Genomic DNA, 17,387 nt, shown 5'->3' with positions numbered 1-17,387 from the left:
ACCAACCAGAATGAGGTTTTTTTCCAGACTCTTCCAGATTGACTTTTTGGGGGGTTCATGTGATAGGGAGTTCATGTAATGGGAGGGGGAGATTACCAAAATATTATTTGTGTATGACTCGTATGACTATAGACGGGTTTTTCCGATTGTCGCCCAGCAGTTTATGACGTTGTCGATAGATGTCGTAACCATATGGCCGCCATTAAGGGAGTGAAATCTATGCAACAATAACATGTGACAGCATTGCAGCTGGGTGCAATTTCAGGTTTTATGACTTTTTGGGAACGTTTTGCAAAAGCAAAACCAGTCTCTTGGATAATTCAACCTCATTTAAAGATTGTATATTCATATCAATATCGGTGGAAATCTGTGAATGATTAAAAACATATATAATACAGCACCTATACACGCCAATACAAAAGCATAGCGAATAAATTAAACACACGCAAGTGTGAATAATTTTGATGGTTATTAAGTGAAACTTTACTGAATGCATCCTAAAATATAGAAAAGTATTTCAATTATGTACGTTTGTAGAAAACGTGGTGTACCATTTTAAAAAAGATATACTGACCTTAGATCTAGACCTTAGATGCCAACCTTTAGCTGTTACTATTATTAGCTCTGTGATATTCCAGATGTGATCACATGGGATTGAAGTGCTGCGCAGTTAACACTACCAAATATTTATCTCTTATTTATTTTTAGTTTATTTAAAAACATTTTTTTTTATATACATACGAGTTATTATGGTGTTAAATGTGTGTGATAACATGATAAATAATTTACTGACATAACACGCATGCAGGCCACACCGAAAATCGCACCCCACCCATTTCGTCAATTTTTTTTTAATAATTTTTTTTATTTTTTTTATTTTTTTTTATTTTTTATTATTAATTAATTAATAAATAATAATAAATAAAATAAAAAGTTAATTAATTAATTTATTTGTTATTATTTTATAATTATAATATATATTTTAAAAATTATCTTTTGTTTCATGGACATTTTTTTTAAAATTAAATTAATCAAACACAATATACAACACTAAATTACCCCGAAAATGCGCTTCTGGTTAGTCATAAATTTTTCTGTATACTAGTTAATTACAAAACGAACCCCTTTGACACTTACTGGTGATGACCAAGGCAAGTACAAACAAAACAGGAGCTTAGGCTGGTGGTGGTGGTGGTGGTGGTGGGGGGGGGGGGGGGTCACCTTATACCCTCGTCTGCTGAGGCTAAAATATTGTTCTAATGTTCAATACATTGGGCTATACAAGTGTCAAGGGAAATTATATTTGCTTGCATAAGTTTAAATTATTCGTTATGCTCTTATATTCGTGTGTATGGGCTATATACATGCTTTATTATTTACATTTTTAATGATTAATACACTTCCACCAACTTTGATGTGAATCTACAATGTTTAAATGAGGTTATACTATTCAACATACTGGTTTTGCTTTCACAAAATGTACTAAAAAGGTAATAAATTCTGAAAATGCACCCAGATGCAATGCCTTCACATGTTATTATTGTGCGAGTTTCATTCCCTTAATGGCGGACCGATCACGTGATTATAAACATGGCCGCGCACACTACTTTGACGTCACTGGCCAATAAACCCGTCTATAGTATTACTCTGGTCTGTTTGGGGTGGGATGTAGCCCAGTGGTAAAGCGCTCACTTGATGTGTTGGCTGTTTGGGATCGATCCCAGTTGGTGGGCCCATTGGGCTATTTCTCATTCCAGCCAGCGCACCACGACTGGTATACCAAAGGCCGTGGTATGTGCTATTCTGTCTGTAGGATGGTGCATATAATAGATCCAATAGCGGATGATTTGTAAATCATTGTGTTCTAGTGGTGTCGCTAAACAAAACTAAAAAATTTCTGGTCTGTTTAATGAAATTTTTGTTTTTTTATATGTAAATTTTGATAGGCCAGGGCTTGAGTTTAGATCACACTAATTTGAACACAGCAGATTTTTTTGTCTTTTCTACACGAGGTACACCAAGGTCTTTTTAATGCAGTATTGTTAATAATAGCTGTAAAGAGCTGTGCATATTGAGAAATGCATTTATAGTTATTTTACATCGGCCTTGGTGGTGTCGTGGTTAGGCCATCGGTCTACAGGCTGGTAGGTACTGGGTTCGGATCCCAGTCGAGACATGGGATTTTAATCCACATACTGACTTCAAACCCTGAGTGAGTGCTCCGCAAGGCTCAATGGGTAGGTGTAAACCACTTGCACCGACCAGTGATCCATAATTGGTTCAACAAAGGCCATGGTTTGTGCTATCCTGCCTGTGGGAAGCGCAAATGAAAGATCCCTTGCTGCTAATCAGAAAGAGTAGCCCATGTAGTGGTGACAGCGGGTTTCCTCTCAAAATCTGTGTGGTCCTTAACCATATGTCTGACTCCATATAACTGTAAATAAAATGTGTTGAGTGTGTTGTTAAATAAAACATTTCTTTCTTTAATGCCTCAGCTTCGGTGCAATCTAAAGCCGTATAGAAGTGTCATTTTACACATACATGTAGTTGGAGTGGACAGATGGGTATGACCTATGCATTTCTTTTGTCACATGAACTATATTTTGTTTGTGTTTTCAGATTATTTAATTGTCATTTTACACATAATTAGGATGGAGAGAAGGGTATGACCTATGCATTTATTTTGTATATCGATGCTTGATTAAAAAGAAATCATGCATTGCCTTTGTCACATGAACTATAATTTGTTAGTGTTTTCAGATTATTTAATTGTCGTTTTACACATAGTTAGGATGGAGAGATGAACATGACCTATGCATTTCTTTTGTATACTACTCAAAAGAATTTAAGGGTCAAAAATTTATAACCAAATAAGTTTCAGAGTGTATTAGATTGATGATGTAAACTACACCAAATTTTTTATTTATTGTTCCATATTTACAAAAACCCACAAATAAACGTCACTGTATACAAGAAAGTCACATGACATGCTGTCAAAGTTGAAGGTTGTCAAACATGGATTTTACACATTAGAACATTCGTTTAATAGTGTGTGAATCCACCCCTGGCGCGAATACACTCGACACATCGTTGCCTCATGCTGTTGATCAGACGTCTGAAGAACTCTTGGGGAATGGCCTGCCACTCTGCCATAAGAAGTTGACCCAGATCATGAAGGTTGGCCGGAGGGACATGGTTATCCCAAACTCTCCTGCCTAATTCGTCCTAGGCATTCTCTATTGGGGCCAAGTCAGGCGAATATGCTGGCCAATCCATCCTGGCAATACCTTGTTGTCTGAGAAAGTCTGTTACCACCCTGGCGCGGTGGGGTCTGGCATTGTCATCCTGCAGAACTGCCCCGCCGCCAATCTGCTGAAGGCCTGGGAGAACCAACGGCCGGATAATCTCATTCAGATAGCGGATTCCATTCAGATTGCCATCCACCACATAGAGGGGTTCCTGTGGTGGATAGAGATGCCGCCCCACACCATGACGCTGCCACCACCGAACCGGTGACATTGTCTAACGTTAACGTCAGCAAAGCGCTCCCCAGGATGTCTGTAGACACGAACCCGACCGTCGTTGAACTGGAGACTAAACCTGGACTCATCAGTGAACATCACTCGACCCCACTGAACACGTTACCACTGCAGATGAAGCGTGCACCAGTGGCGTCTGGCCGTTCTGTGACGTGGTAGGAGTGGTGGTCGAACAGCCTGGTGACGGCAGCGTAGATTATTGGCTCTCAGACGATTGCGTATGGTTTGATCAGACACTCGAGTTCCAGTTGCAGTCCGCAGATTGTCACGTAATCGGCGTGCAGTGGTTGTGCGTTGACGTAGAGCCATATTGGTGATGTAGTGGTTCTCTCTATTTGTAGTGCTTCGGGGTCTTCCCGAACGTGGACGATTTCGAACAGAATTCGTTGCTTGGTACCGTTGCCACAGTCGGCCAACGACACTCTGACTGACACCAAGTCTCAGAGCAACATTTCTTTGCGTATTGCCATCCTGAAGCCAAGCAATAGCCCTTCCTCGATCTTCGATAGTCAGTTGAAGTCGTACCATTGTCGAATTTGGAGTGTGCACCGTACACGAACGCAAGCTCCAATTATACGGAAATTCAGCATTGGGAACATGGAATAAACGTGCAAAGCGTGCAAATGAAGCGCTTTGTGAAAAAGCAAGTTATGGGCACTTAGCAGACCTTTCGCTTTCGCCCTAATTTACGTGCAAATGTAAGCATGTTTTCGCCATTAGAACTAGTCGACAGTGTCAATGACAGTGGATTTTAATTCATTTATGGGTTGCTTAGACCCACTTTCGTCAAAATGGAACAATACCATGCGTGACATTATGGTCTAGCTAATATAATTGACATTCAGAAAATAATGTCGAAAATATCGTCTGACCCTTAAATTCTTTTGAGTAGTATATATTGATGTTTGCTTTAAAAAAAATCATCCATTGCCTGTGTCACCTGAACTATAATTTGTTAGTGTTTTCAGATTATTTAGTTGCATTCCATGGATAATGGGTGTTACAAATAATGGCCTTGTCCATCATCACAGCTTCCAACCCAGTGTGATCATTCCCTGGATTGATTATTTCAACGGTCCGTTTATAATCTTTCACTTTAAAAAAAAAAAAAAAAAAAAAATTGTATTTGAATACACTATTAGGCCTAAACAATTGTATTTGAATACACTATTAGGCCTAAACAATTGTATTTGAATATACTATTAGGCCTAAACAATTGTATTTGAATACACTATTAGGCCTAAACCATTGTATGTCCGGTTTTCCGACCTACCCTAATTTTATGTAGTGATCCTGAACATTTTTGAAACCAAATATGTTTTAAATTTTTTTTGAAAGTCATGATCACTGTTTTTTTTACAATTAGCAATTTAGATTCGAACACCTCAGCTGATTACAGGTTCTGGGTTTGATTCCTACATAACCGTATCCTATTTTTTCAAGGATGAAACCTGAAACAGATTTTTTTTAAGCCTTAACTAACAGCTGTACTTTCATCAACTTTGACCTTATGTACCTTGACCTTTACTTTGACCTTGGTTACCTCGATCATACTAGTATTAAGACATAATTGTATCAAAAATTTCCTTATGAAGTACAAATATTACGAGGGCACATTGGTGAATAGGTGCATGGGCTCTCATGTTTGTAGGTGGGGCGGGGGGGGGGGGGGGGGGCAGGCTGGTTTATGCCCAAATGAAATGAAAATGACCGAATCTGGATAACAACATTTATTCATACATGTATTACTATTACTGCCAAACAACTACATGTATATAGAGTTGCAAATGAATCGCTACACATTTTACATGGATAACATCTAATATACATGTAGAATGAATGAATGAATGAATGAATGAATGTTTAACGACACCACATCACCAAAATACACATCAGCTATTGGATGTCACAAAAGGTAAGTATATAGGAATATTATTTTTACAATTATGTAAATCCACAGTGTAAGGAGCTGTGGGGTAAAGTATAATACAATACAAATATCAAGGTAAAGTATATTTTAAAATTTTCCATAGAAATCAAAGTATTTAAAAACTTTAAAATTAATTCTGATTGGAATTTAAAACATTCCAAAACATTTCTCGTCCACTTCAGATGATACACCAAAATGTGGTGCACAGTCAGTGTACACTGACAGTGTTCACACTGAGGAGGAGGGTCCTTCTTTAAAATAAATGAATGCATCAAATATGTATGGCCGATGCGGGCATGGCACAAGACTATTTCATCCTTCCTGCACTGCCTGTAGAAGGACTGCCACTCTCCCAGGACTGAGTTGACAGAATGAAGCTTGTTTGCAACCACACCGTCCCAATCATCTAGCCAAGTCGAAAAGATATATTGGTTAATATGAAATTTAAAATCACTGACACCAACATGGGGGCAAATTCAAAGCAGACTTGGCAGAAAAATCCACCTTTTCATTTCCCTTAATGCCAACAAAATGTTACATCTTTATTGGCAATTGATAAAAATACACACTTTCATATTACCATCCCAAACAAGAGATGCTCCAGCTTCATACATCGTAATGCCTGGAGACACGAAAGTGAGTCTGTAAAAATAATATATTTGGATGCACATGAATCCTTAATTTCATCCAGGGCCTTAATCACTGCCCACATTCTGAATGACAGAAATACAATCATGTACTTGGTGAAAACGTTTTGCCCAAATATCTATTGGTTTTGCCCAAATTTGAGGATTTTCTCCAGCACTTGGGGATGGGGGCAGTTGATCCCCCTGCCCACCTGTTTCATAGGCATTGGTGAACCATGTTTAATAAGATTTCATTTTGTTTGGTTTTGCCATGGTCTATGTATGATTAAAAACATTTTAATTATTTCGTTTTTTTGTGGGTTTTTTTTACAAAACAAAATGACTATATTTCAAATCAGTGCAGCAATAGATTGTAATGTAATTACCTGACCTTAGTTCACCTAGTTCAGTGTCACTTTCCTGCCGTATAATAAAAAAAAAAGTTTCTTAATCAATTAAAACACATCAAAAACATCAAATCACTTTAGTTCCAGCTCTGTTGTTTTAAGTCTCAATTCCCCGATATCAGCTGATCAATGTGTTTTCCCCCTGACTTCATCTGGAGACTTGCACATACACCGTCCATGTGACTGGCATCTATGCTCACACGTCTATCACAGCATCCATCGCATGTTGTACGTGCAGACACTGACCACGGGCACTTCGCTCAGAACCCACTGGTGCATGCAAAACGAGATAAATCATGGGAAACAATGGACACAGCAAAAGACATTATCTGCCATTTCTGTCAGTCCGTGATGCCTACTAGTTGATGCATTTTATTTGTTATAATGAAAGAATACATTTTCTCTGTTTATGCCTGTCAGATGGAATTATTTCGCTGATCAACTAAGCAGAATGGTTACTCAACTTTATTAGGGGGAAGCATGTAATCTATCACTTTGCAATATCACGTTGTAGCCAGGAATTACAACCACAAATCATCATCGCCCACCTTCTCAAAAAGGTTTTTTTGTGTGGAGTTGTTATGGTTCAAGTGTAATGTAAATATGTTTTTAGGTTTTTAATAATTGTTTTGAAGGTTGTTTTATAGATATATGGCAGCTATTTAGTTTTCGAACAGGCTGCTAAAAAATATATAACACTTTTTTGTCAATTAAATAACACTTTAAAAAAGAAGGTTTTGGTTTAGTTGTATAACGATTCAAGTATTGGTTTTAGTTAATGTTTTTATAATTGCTTGTTTTATCATTTCAGTTATTGCAATTTTAATGGGGCTGTTAAAAAAATGACAGTTGGTCACCTTCTCAAGCACAAATGATTAATTGCTTTTCCTGGAGTCATGTTTCAACTATAATATAAATATATTTTATGCTTTTAATTGTTTTTAATAGTCAGCTTTTACAGATTTCACATATTTATTTTTAAAAGGAAAGGGCTTAATAGTTTGTGCAAATTGTTGTTCTGTTGCCTATTGGTTACGCAACTTTAAATTCACACAAACCGCCAATCGGTTATTTGATGAACAGTTATATTCTAGAATTAAAAGTTGTTAACTTGAGGATCACTGTTACTTCATTCTTGTATTAAAAAAAAAATATGTATTCCAAATATGTTCTAGGCTCATTTTTTGATACGCAATGCATAGTCAAATTGAAATATACTATCTTGTTGCAAATCTTTATCAAAGTATTGGGACATCAATGTAATACAAAACAACAGACACATTACAAGTTTGTTATGGTTAGGTAACTCTTCCATTACACAAACATAAGGCACCTAACCAAACAATTGGTTAACCTACCCAGTAGGTGAAAATCATGGGTTATGATGTGTTATACAAAATTTTCAAATGTTGTCCCCTGAAGGAGGTTTTTAAAATTACATAACATTTGTATTTTCTGAAACAGTTGGTCAGTTTGTTTTAGTGGTATCGTGCTTTAAGTATAACATAAATAGATGTTATGCTTCAGGGCTGGAACTTAAGAATTTGTAATCTATGACAATTAAAAAAAACAAAAAATTGCCATATGTAATATGCCCATGTACAGCCATTTTGAGCCTGCCTATAGGAATTTTAATCAAGTAACTTATGCAACAAATAAACAACTTGAATAATAAAAATTATTTTCACAAATGATGGCAATCATTTTTATCCAGGGACAAGCAACCGCCATTGGCAAAGATTCTGACCGTTAGCAATTCATATCAACCGGCCTCGGTGGCGCAGTGGTTAAGCCATCGAAAATAAGGCTAGTAGGTACAGGGTTCGCAGCCCACTACTGGCTCCAACCCAGAGCAAGTTCTTAAGGGCTCAATAGGTAGGTGTAAGGCCACTACTTCTCTCTCACTAACCAATAACCAACTAACAACTAACCCACTGTCCTGGACAGATATCCCAGATAGCTGAGGTGTGTGCCCAGGACAGCATACTTGAACCGTAATTGAAAATGAAATGAAATTCATATCGAAGCTACAGTACTTTCATTGGTCCTTTTGTTAAGCTTGAGTGACAGTATTTAATAAAGCAATAATACTGAGTAGATTTAGTGAGGTCATACAAGAAGAGCCTATTCTTTAGAGCACTTGGCAGTAGTTAATATAGTGATGGTCTGATTAATCAGGTTCGTTGAGCATTGCTTTACTTGAACTATCTGACCAATTAATTCAGTGCTGTTTCAGATGAGTACAATACAGTGTTATTCCCCTTCTGTAGTTCATTATTCGTGGGTGTCCTAATAAACAAGTTAACTTTAAAATTCAGTTGATATTAATTTCACCATTTATTTAAAGTTGTCAGTGATTATTATATCACAACTGATGTTTACATGAGCCAATTAAATAGGCCCATCGATTCTGACTTCACTTGCGAAGCTATTTACATCAAATAACTCCACAGATTATGTATGCTATGCTTTTTACATGTCACTGAACAAATAAATAGGAGGATATAGTACCAGTATCTGAGTTAGGGTTCACTTTTGACCCAGACGCAAAGAATGGATGAAATATATTCTAAGAAATAATAACAAACAGAAAGTAATGGTACCTCCTTGACCAGCGATTAGTAGAAATAATGAGAGACAAGTTGAGTGTAATGTGCTAGGCCCTCGGGTGAGTAGATATGTTCCAATGGTGATTTTATTTTAACATTCTTTCATGATTTTTAAGGTTGGCAGATCCATTATTCCATGTAATAAAAAAGGTCAAGGTGTGTCTACAGATGTATATCTGTCAGTTACATGGTTCTAACCAATAAAGGATGGAGGAATGGGGATTAAGGTGTGTCTACAGATGTTGTTTATCTGTCAGTTACCTGATTCTAACCAATAGAGGGTGGAGGGTGGGGACTGAGATGTGGCTACAGATGTTTCATATCTTTCAATTACCTGGTTCTATCCAATAAAGGGTGGAGGGTTGGGCTTAATATGTGTCTACAGATGTTGCATATCTGTCAGTTACATGTATGGCTTTAACCAATCAAGGGTGGAGGGTGGGGATAATGATGTTTCTTGGCGACAGGTCTCACAGGTCAGTGGATATATTTTTCACTTTCTGCCCCTGTGTAATGTTTGTGATGTAACTGTGTAATGTTTGTGATGTTGTCTGTGTAACGTTTGTGATATTGTTTTTTTCCAGACACAAGCTGTGTAATGTTTGTGATGTTGTTTTCTTCTAGACACAAACTGTGTAATGTCAGTGATGTTATTTGTGTAATATTTGTGATGTTGTTTTGTTCCAGACACAAGCTGTATAATGTTTGTGATGTTGTTTCTTCCAGACACAAGCTGTGTAATGTTTGTGATGTTGTTTTCTGCCAAACACAAGCTGTATAATGTTTGTGATGTTGTTTTCTTCCAGACACAAGCTGTGTAATGTTTGTGATGTTGTTTTCTGCCAGACACAAGCTGTGTAATGTTTGTGATGTTATTTTCTTCCAGACACAAGCTGTGTAATGTTTGTGATGTTGTTTTCTTCCAGACACAAGCTGTGTAATGTTTGTGATGTTGTTTTCTTCCAGACACAAGCTGTGTAATGTTTGTGATGTTGTTTTCTTCCAGACACAAGCTGTGTGATGTTTGTGATGTTGTTTCTTCCAGACAAATGCTGTATAATGTTTGTGATGTTGTTTTCTTCCAGACACAAGCTGTATAATGTTTGTGATGTTTTTTTCTTCCAGACAAAAACTGTATAATGTTTGTGATGTTGTTTTGTTCCAGACACAAGCTGTATAATGTTTGTGATGTTGTTTCTTCTAGACACAAGCTGTATAATGTTTGTGATGTTGTTTTGTTCCAGACAAAAGCTGTATAATGTTTGTGATGTTGTTTTGTTCCAGACACAAGCTGTATAATGTTTGTAATGTTGTTTTGTTCCAGACAAGCTGTATGATGTTTGTGATGTTGTTTCTTCCAGACACAAGCTGTATAATGGTTGTGATGTTGTTTTCTTTCAGACACAAACTGTGTAATGTTTGTGATGTTGTCTGTGTAACGTTTGTGATATTGTTTTTTTCCAGACACAAGCTGTGTAATGTTTGTGATGTTGTTTTCTTCTAGACACAAACTGTGTAATGTCAGTGATGTTATTTGTGTAATATTTGTGATGTTGTTTTGTTCCAGACACAAGCTGTATAATGTTTGTGATGTTGTTTCTTCCAGAAACAAGCTGTGTAATGTTTGTGATATTGTTTTCTTTCAGACACAAGCTGTGTAATGTTTGTGGTGTTGTTTTTGTTCCACACACAAGCTGTATAATGTTTGTGATGTTGTTTCTTCCAGACACAAGCTGTGTAATGTTTGTGATGTTGTTTTGTTCCAGACACAAGCTGTGCAATGTTTGTGATGTTGTTTTGTTCCAGACACAAGCTGTATAATGTTTGTGATGTTGTTTCTTCCAGACACAAGCTATATAATGTTTGTGATGTTGTTTCTTCCAGACACAAGCTGTATAATGTTTGTGATATTGTTTTCTTTCAGACACAAACTGTGTAATGTTTGTGATGTTGTCTGTGTAACGTTTGTAATATTGTTTTTTTCCAGACACAAGCTGTGTAATGTTTGTGATGTTGTTTTCTTCTAGACACAAACTGTGTAATGTCAGTGATGTTATTTGTGTAATGTTTCTGGTGTTGTTTTGTTCCAGACACAAGCTGTATAATGTTTGTGATGTTGTTTCTTCCAGACACAAGCTGTATAATGTTTGTGATATTGTTTTCTTTCAGACACAAACTGTGTAATGTTTGTGATGTTGTCTGTGTAATGTTTGTGATATTGTTTTTTTCCAGACACAAGCTGTGTAATGTTTGTGATGTTGTTTTCTTTTAGACACAAACTGTGTAATGTCAGTGATGTTATTTGTGTAATGTTAGTGATGTTGTTTGTGTAATGTTTGTGATGTTTTCTTCCAGACACAAGCTGTATAATGTTTGTGATGTTGTTTTCTTCTAGACACAAACTGTGTAATGTTAGTAATGTTGTTTGTGTAATGTTAGTGATGTTGTTTGTGTAATGTTTGTGATGTTTTCTTCCAGACACAAGCTGTATAATGTTTGTGATGTTGTTTTCTTCTAGACACAAGCTGTATGATTTTTGTGATGTTGTTTTCTTCCAGACACAAGCTGTATAATGTTTGTGATGTTGTTTTCTTCTAGACAAAAGCTGTATAATGTTTGTGATGTTGTTTTGTTCCAAACACAAGCTGTGTAATGTTTGTGATGTTGTTTTGTTCCAGACACAAGCTGTGTAATGTTTGTGATGTTGTTTCTTCCAGACATAAGCTGTGTCTGCCGATGTTTGTTCCGGAGTCAGCCTCTCTCCTGCAGATGTTCCTCAGCTGGATTATGAGCAGACGGCCAGAGTTCATTGACCCCTGTGTCGTGGCTCAGGGAGAAGGCAGAGATGGTAGGAAACTTTATGGGACATACAATAATACTGATCCATTTGACCTGTAATAATATTGACCCATCTGACCTACCATGTTGACCCATCTCACCTACCTGTATAATAATATGGACTTAGCTAACCCACCTGTATATAATGTTGACCCGTCTGACCTGTCTATAATAATGTTGACCAAGTTTATTTATAATAATATTGACCCATTAATCATGTAATTTTGACCAATTTGACCTGTAATAATATTGTTCCATCTGACCTGGTAATTTGCACATGTATAAACTGACCTGTAATAATATTGACTTACCTGACCGGTAATAATAATGACCTATCTGACCTGTAATAATATTGACCTATCTGCCCGTATTAATATTAACCTATCTGACCTGTCATAATATTGACTTATCTGACTATAATAATATTGACCTATCTGACCTGTATTAATATTAACCTATCTGACCTGTTATAATATTGACCTATAATAATATTGACCTATCTGACCTATAATAATATTGACCTATCTGACCTATAATAATATTGACCTATCTGACCTGTAATAATACTGACCCAGGTATTGTGTGACACAAGGTAATAGGATATACTTATAAATGGCTGTATAGTATAGAAGTTAGTATGTTTGACCTATAAGAACACTGAATAAAGCGATTTCTACTGGCTGACCCACTACTCAGATGATTGGTCAAGTCAGTGCAAACACAATTTTATTAACAGTGTTGCGGAGAATCTTAAGATTTTGCTTGGCGGGAGTTCAACTCAAAAAAGGGCAGTTGCTGATCTGTCATTTTTTATTGGGCACTTGCTAGTCTGTTATTTTTCATTGGGCACTTGCTGAACTGTCATTTTTTTATTAGGCACTTACTGAACTGTCAGTTATTGAAAAGTCAAAATAAATTCATTGTAATGAAAGAATCTGCAGTGCTTGGAAACCAGGTGCACACCCTCAGACCCCATCCTCAGGATTACCCATGATGTATTTGGTTGTATAACTACATTATTTGCCTAAGCGTTTTCTTGAGTGATGAGCAGACCTGTCAACCTTTAGACAAGAGAAAGCAGGAGGTGTGTGTTGAAAAAGCAGGAGATTTTGTCAAAAAGCAGGAGATTTTTAAATTCACACAATTTAACCCAAAATCGCAAGATTTAAAAAAAAAACATTATTACAATAAGTTATATGAATACTTTATAATGTCATATATACTTCTTAACCTTAGATCTTGGCATTAAAAAAAAAAAAAAAATATTAATATTTTTTTTTTTTTTTTTATTTAAAGTTTAAATATTATTATGATTTAATACATATTTAAAAAAAAAAAAAATATTATCCAAAAATGTTAAGAACATGAACAAGAAATAAAAATTTTAATTAGTACATTTACGGTATTACACTTACAGCCTTACAGGTTGCGTTACATTATGTTTTGTGGTTAATGTACCTAAGTACCAAAGACAAATTTATATAAATCTTATAAATTAATATTCAGTTTTTACTATAATGAGGAACGGTGGCGTGGTACTTATTGAAAATCATTATAATGATGCAATAAACATTGTATTTTCATTAATCATAAGTAAAACCTCATTACGGACATCGTGTGAAATATACCGGAATTATACCCATTTCCGTGAGTAACTTTATGTCAATGTCAAACACAACATTTTTTAATTGTACAAAAATAATTTCTTGAAGTGTACCCTTATAACCAACATTTTACTGCACAAACATACAAAATTAACTGACACAAGTATGTTTATACAGTTAATTGGTCTTTTCGTTGTCTTGCTGTGACATGTGATTTTAACATGCATCGTGTGTATCGCTGTCAACTCGGAGTCTGGCAGTTCAGATTCGTCATAGTTGCATTATGTAATCCAGTGGGAAGACATTTTACAATTCAGAGGTGTTATTAGAACTAAATTGGATAGTTTTTTTTTTTATATGGCAACACTGAATGTCAATACACAGCCTGTTGAATTAGCGGCAACACGCTTTGTAGCCATTACGATGACAACAAACATTATAATTACATGTCATTTTATAAACTCCATGTGCTTTTTTAACAATATAAATAGGCTATCCCACAATTTTCACTTCGGCAAAGGTTAAACAGTCGGGACAATTCGGCCTGTTACATTCTCAGAAGCCGAAAGTAGTCGACATTTGCCGAATGAGAAAAAAAGGCAGAGTTACTTCCCTTCTGTTATTTTGACAAAAGAGGATCGATTTTTTTTATACTTACAAAAATGTCATTTAAAAGGAGAAACTGTCTCCCGCACAGGTGAAAGGAGATTTGATCAAATACCGGGAGACTCCCGCGGAATCCGGGAGGGTTGACAGGTCTGGTGATGAGTCTATCCTGTCATTTCCTGGAAATGATTGTTGGGGGAAGGGCACATTAATAATACCAGGACATACCCCCAACACTTGTTTTTTTAATTTTATTTGTGGTATGAGATCTGCGCTGATGAGTTTCCTGTAAATATTTTGGGTAAAGACATGATATTGTGCCTCAGCATTAAGCCTTGATTTTCGTATCTTGATTGGTTCAGGCCCCACATCATGGAAAGCAAACACCTCTCACTGTGCTCGTGTGATTTCAGTTAATTGGACATGCACTCGGGACCACTCCTGTCAACTGGCTGTGAATGGGACAAATTAATTGGCTGTGCATGAACCCAGGATCACAGTGTTTGTCTTCAGACTGTGTTATCTGATGCAATCTTGTAGAATCATTTCCTAAAACATCCACTCTTCTTGGCAATTAATGTGTTACAGCTGAGGTGGTTCTTCAGATGGAGAGAGAGAGAGACAGATAAAGATCAGTTTGCGATATCATTTTAATAGTCTGTCAGTCTGTGTTTAACAAAGAACACTAATATAACAAAGTTGCAATAATATTGTTTGGGGGAAAAAAAGGCCAAGTGAGTTGGGTAATTTTTATGTGTCAGTCAGGTTATAGCAAGATGATCCTTGTGTTGAACGTTTCCTAGCTATCTAGTTTTTATATTGATGAACACATTAAAGCTGATTGTGGATGTTTAATACTTGGCATTGAAACATCAGCGTGTATTTTCAAACTTGTCATTAGAGGTCAACGAAGGGCATACCAGTTTTTGCTGAATGAAGATCCGTAATTCTTCTCATAGATGGTTATAAACTAGATAATCTTTCTAAATTGGAATTCAGAAAATAAATATGGGAAAACTTCAACAATAACCCTTTCAAACCTAGATTTTGTTTTTTTAATATAATATTCTGTATAATTGTGTTTGTTTGTTTCAAAATGGATGACAGTGTTAGCCAGTGTTAGCCCTATGTTAAACATGAAATAGCCATTCTTTTAAATGTGCTGAGGTTTCAGTAAATATAAAATTCCATTCTTTATTGGAAGCTAAATAACCAATATACACAAATGTTGCTGTGATTTTCTTTTTGAGGGCTGTGATTAATTGCTCCCCTTACTAACATTATGGGGAGCCATTTAAGATATTAACACAATAAGCATCAATATTTAAGCCTTTTGTAGTAGTACATTTAAACAAATTAAATTCACATTCTAAAGGGAGCTAAAATTCCTCTCTTTGAATTAATTTCTGGATCGTGATGAGGAGCCACAGTGACAGCTCCCCTAAAATTGTGAGTTCTGCATGTATATATTTACAACTAATTGAATTATCATTCACATGAATACTTCATTCCCAGAATTGGCCATGTCCTGTTAACAGAATTGTAGTTTTCACTTTTTCAGTGACAAGAGTGCGATCTCAAGGCTTCGTTGAAGTGACTTTTAACATTCTTACGAAGGACTTGAAAAAACTAGGCTACGATGTTTTGCCATCAGATGTCCTCAATCCGGCAATCCCGGAGTCTGTTGGTGTCAAATCTGGTGACGCTTAGAGATGAGGAAACGTCGTATTTTAGGATTGTACTGTTCCGTGATCTAGATGATGGCCTACAAATTGGCACCTTGCAGCTTCTTTCCTGTCACTCATGATTAAGGTCAGAGAGACTGTAACCAAAGTGCTTTTTCTCGAATGCAGCATTTGTTATGAATTCTCACTGAATCGGTGCACAAAATAATAATACCATATGGCTGAGGATGTGTCAAAGTGCCTCTTTAGATTTAATTCAAATGGATATGAATTTTTGTAGTGACTGTTAAGTTAAATCACATGTTATTTTTATGATGATGGATGACCCAGTAACAGATGCAGCTAATTAATTAAGACATTTGTATTTTAAGAGAATGCCAAAAATAACTTTAATCCAGTTTATCAAATGTAGTTTGACCTAGTCAGTGGAATCAGACCTTTCTATTAATAAGCATCTAGTGACAACTTAAATAACTTTGAATTAGTTTCTGACTCCACATAATCTAAAAATAACTTTGATCCACTTCTGAGGTATGCTATAAATAACTTTGACCCAGTTTGTGGTTACACATCCTCAATAACTTTAGCCTCATCAGCTTTTACAATTTTTTGTTACCTCATAAATAATTTTAGACAACATTATTGGTACCATAGACAGCTATTTATAGTTTATTATATAACATATAGTGAAATATCTTAAAATATCAGTGAAATAAAAGTGTTATCAGTCACTCAGTGACGATAACACATTTTAGAGTGAAAATTTCACTATTTCACTCTAAAATGTGTTATTGTCACTGTCGAAAGTGTTATCTTCACTGTAAGAAAGCTGGAACTGTTTTGCTGCTTGCATTTTAAAAATAAAGGTAAATTGCCAAATGTTATATAATAAATAGAAAATTTCATGTTTTTTTGTCAAATATTATTTATATCTCATTTCGTGAAGTTTGCAATCATATCACACTCGTTGCGCAAGCGCGACTCTGGAGATATGATTGCAAACTTCACTCAATGAGATATAAATGATATGTGACAAAACCATGAAATATCCTCTATGTATATGATTAGACCCAATTTTGTACTATTATGTGCAGACCTATTTTCAACTGTTGTGTAATTTTAGACCCAATTTCAAGAACATAAATATATCTTTAGATCCACTTTTACAGTTATATGATTAAATCCAAGTTTGTCTTGTCTTTTCTGAAGGTGGTGGTGGCGACTGCCTCATGTTTTGCATACAGCTCCAATATTACATGTAACTGTTATAGGCTATTAAACGAGCTTCCATTTCGTATCATGTTTATGTCCTGAGTGAAATAAATGTTTAGTTGTCAAGAGCTTTAGTGAGTGACAATGAAGATTATTTCACGGGGGACATAAACATGATATTAAATAGTAGCATGTTTAATATCCTATAACACTTAGATGTAACACTGGAGCTAAATGCAAACAGTGAGACTGTAACTTTAGACCCATTTTCTAGGTACTAAACTTGTGATTAGCTTTCCACAATTGTCTGATTTTTGGAACCAGAGGATTC

General features: G+C 35.8%; 1 protein-coding gene across 1 annotated transcript in view; it reads left to right on the top strand.

Moving 5' to 3' along the window:
• Nucleotides 1-16,632, top strand: part of LOC121379081 (B9 domain-containing protein 1-like) — a 41,478-nt gene extending 24,846 nt beyond the window's left edge. Inside the window, exons 5-6 of the mRNA XM_041507544.1 lie at nucleotides 11,829-11,959; nucleotides 15,721-16,632. Of these exons, the coding sequence (XP_041363478.1) occupies nucleotides 11,829-11,959; nucleotides 15,721-15,869 (280 nt within the window). The 3' untranslated portion in view covers nucleotides 15,870-16,632. The remainder of the gene's footprint in view (nucleotides 1-11,828; nucleotides 11,960-15,720) is intronic.
• Nucleotides 16,633-17,387: the final 755 nt, after the last annotated feature.

This window comes from Gigantopelta aegis, chromosome 8, assembly GCF_016097555.1.
Source record: "Gigantopelta aegis isolate Gae_Host chromosome 8, Gae_host_genome, whole genome shotgun sequence".
NCBI classification, from domain to species: domain Eukaryota; kingdom Metazoa; phylum Mollusca; class Gastropoda; order Neomphalida; family Peltospiridae; genus Gigantopelta; species Gigantopelta aegis.
Note: the sequence above shows the minus strand (reverse complement) of the source record. Positions and strands in the feature narration are given on the sequence as shown.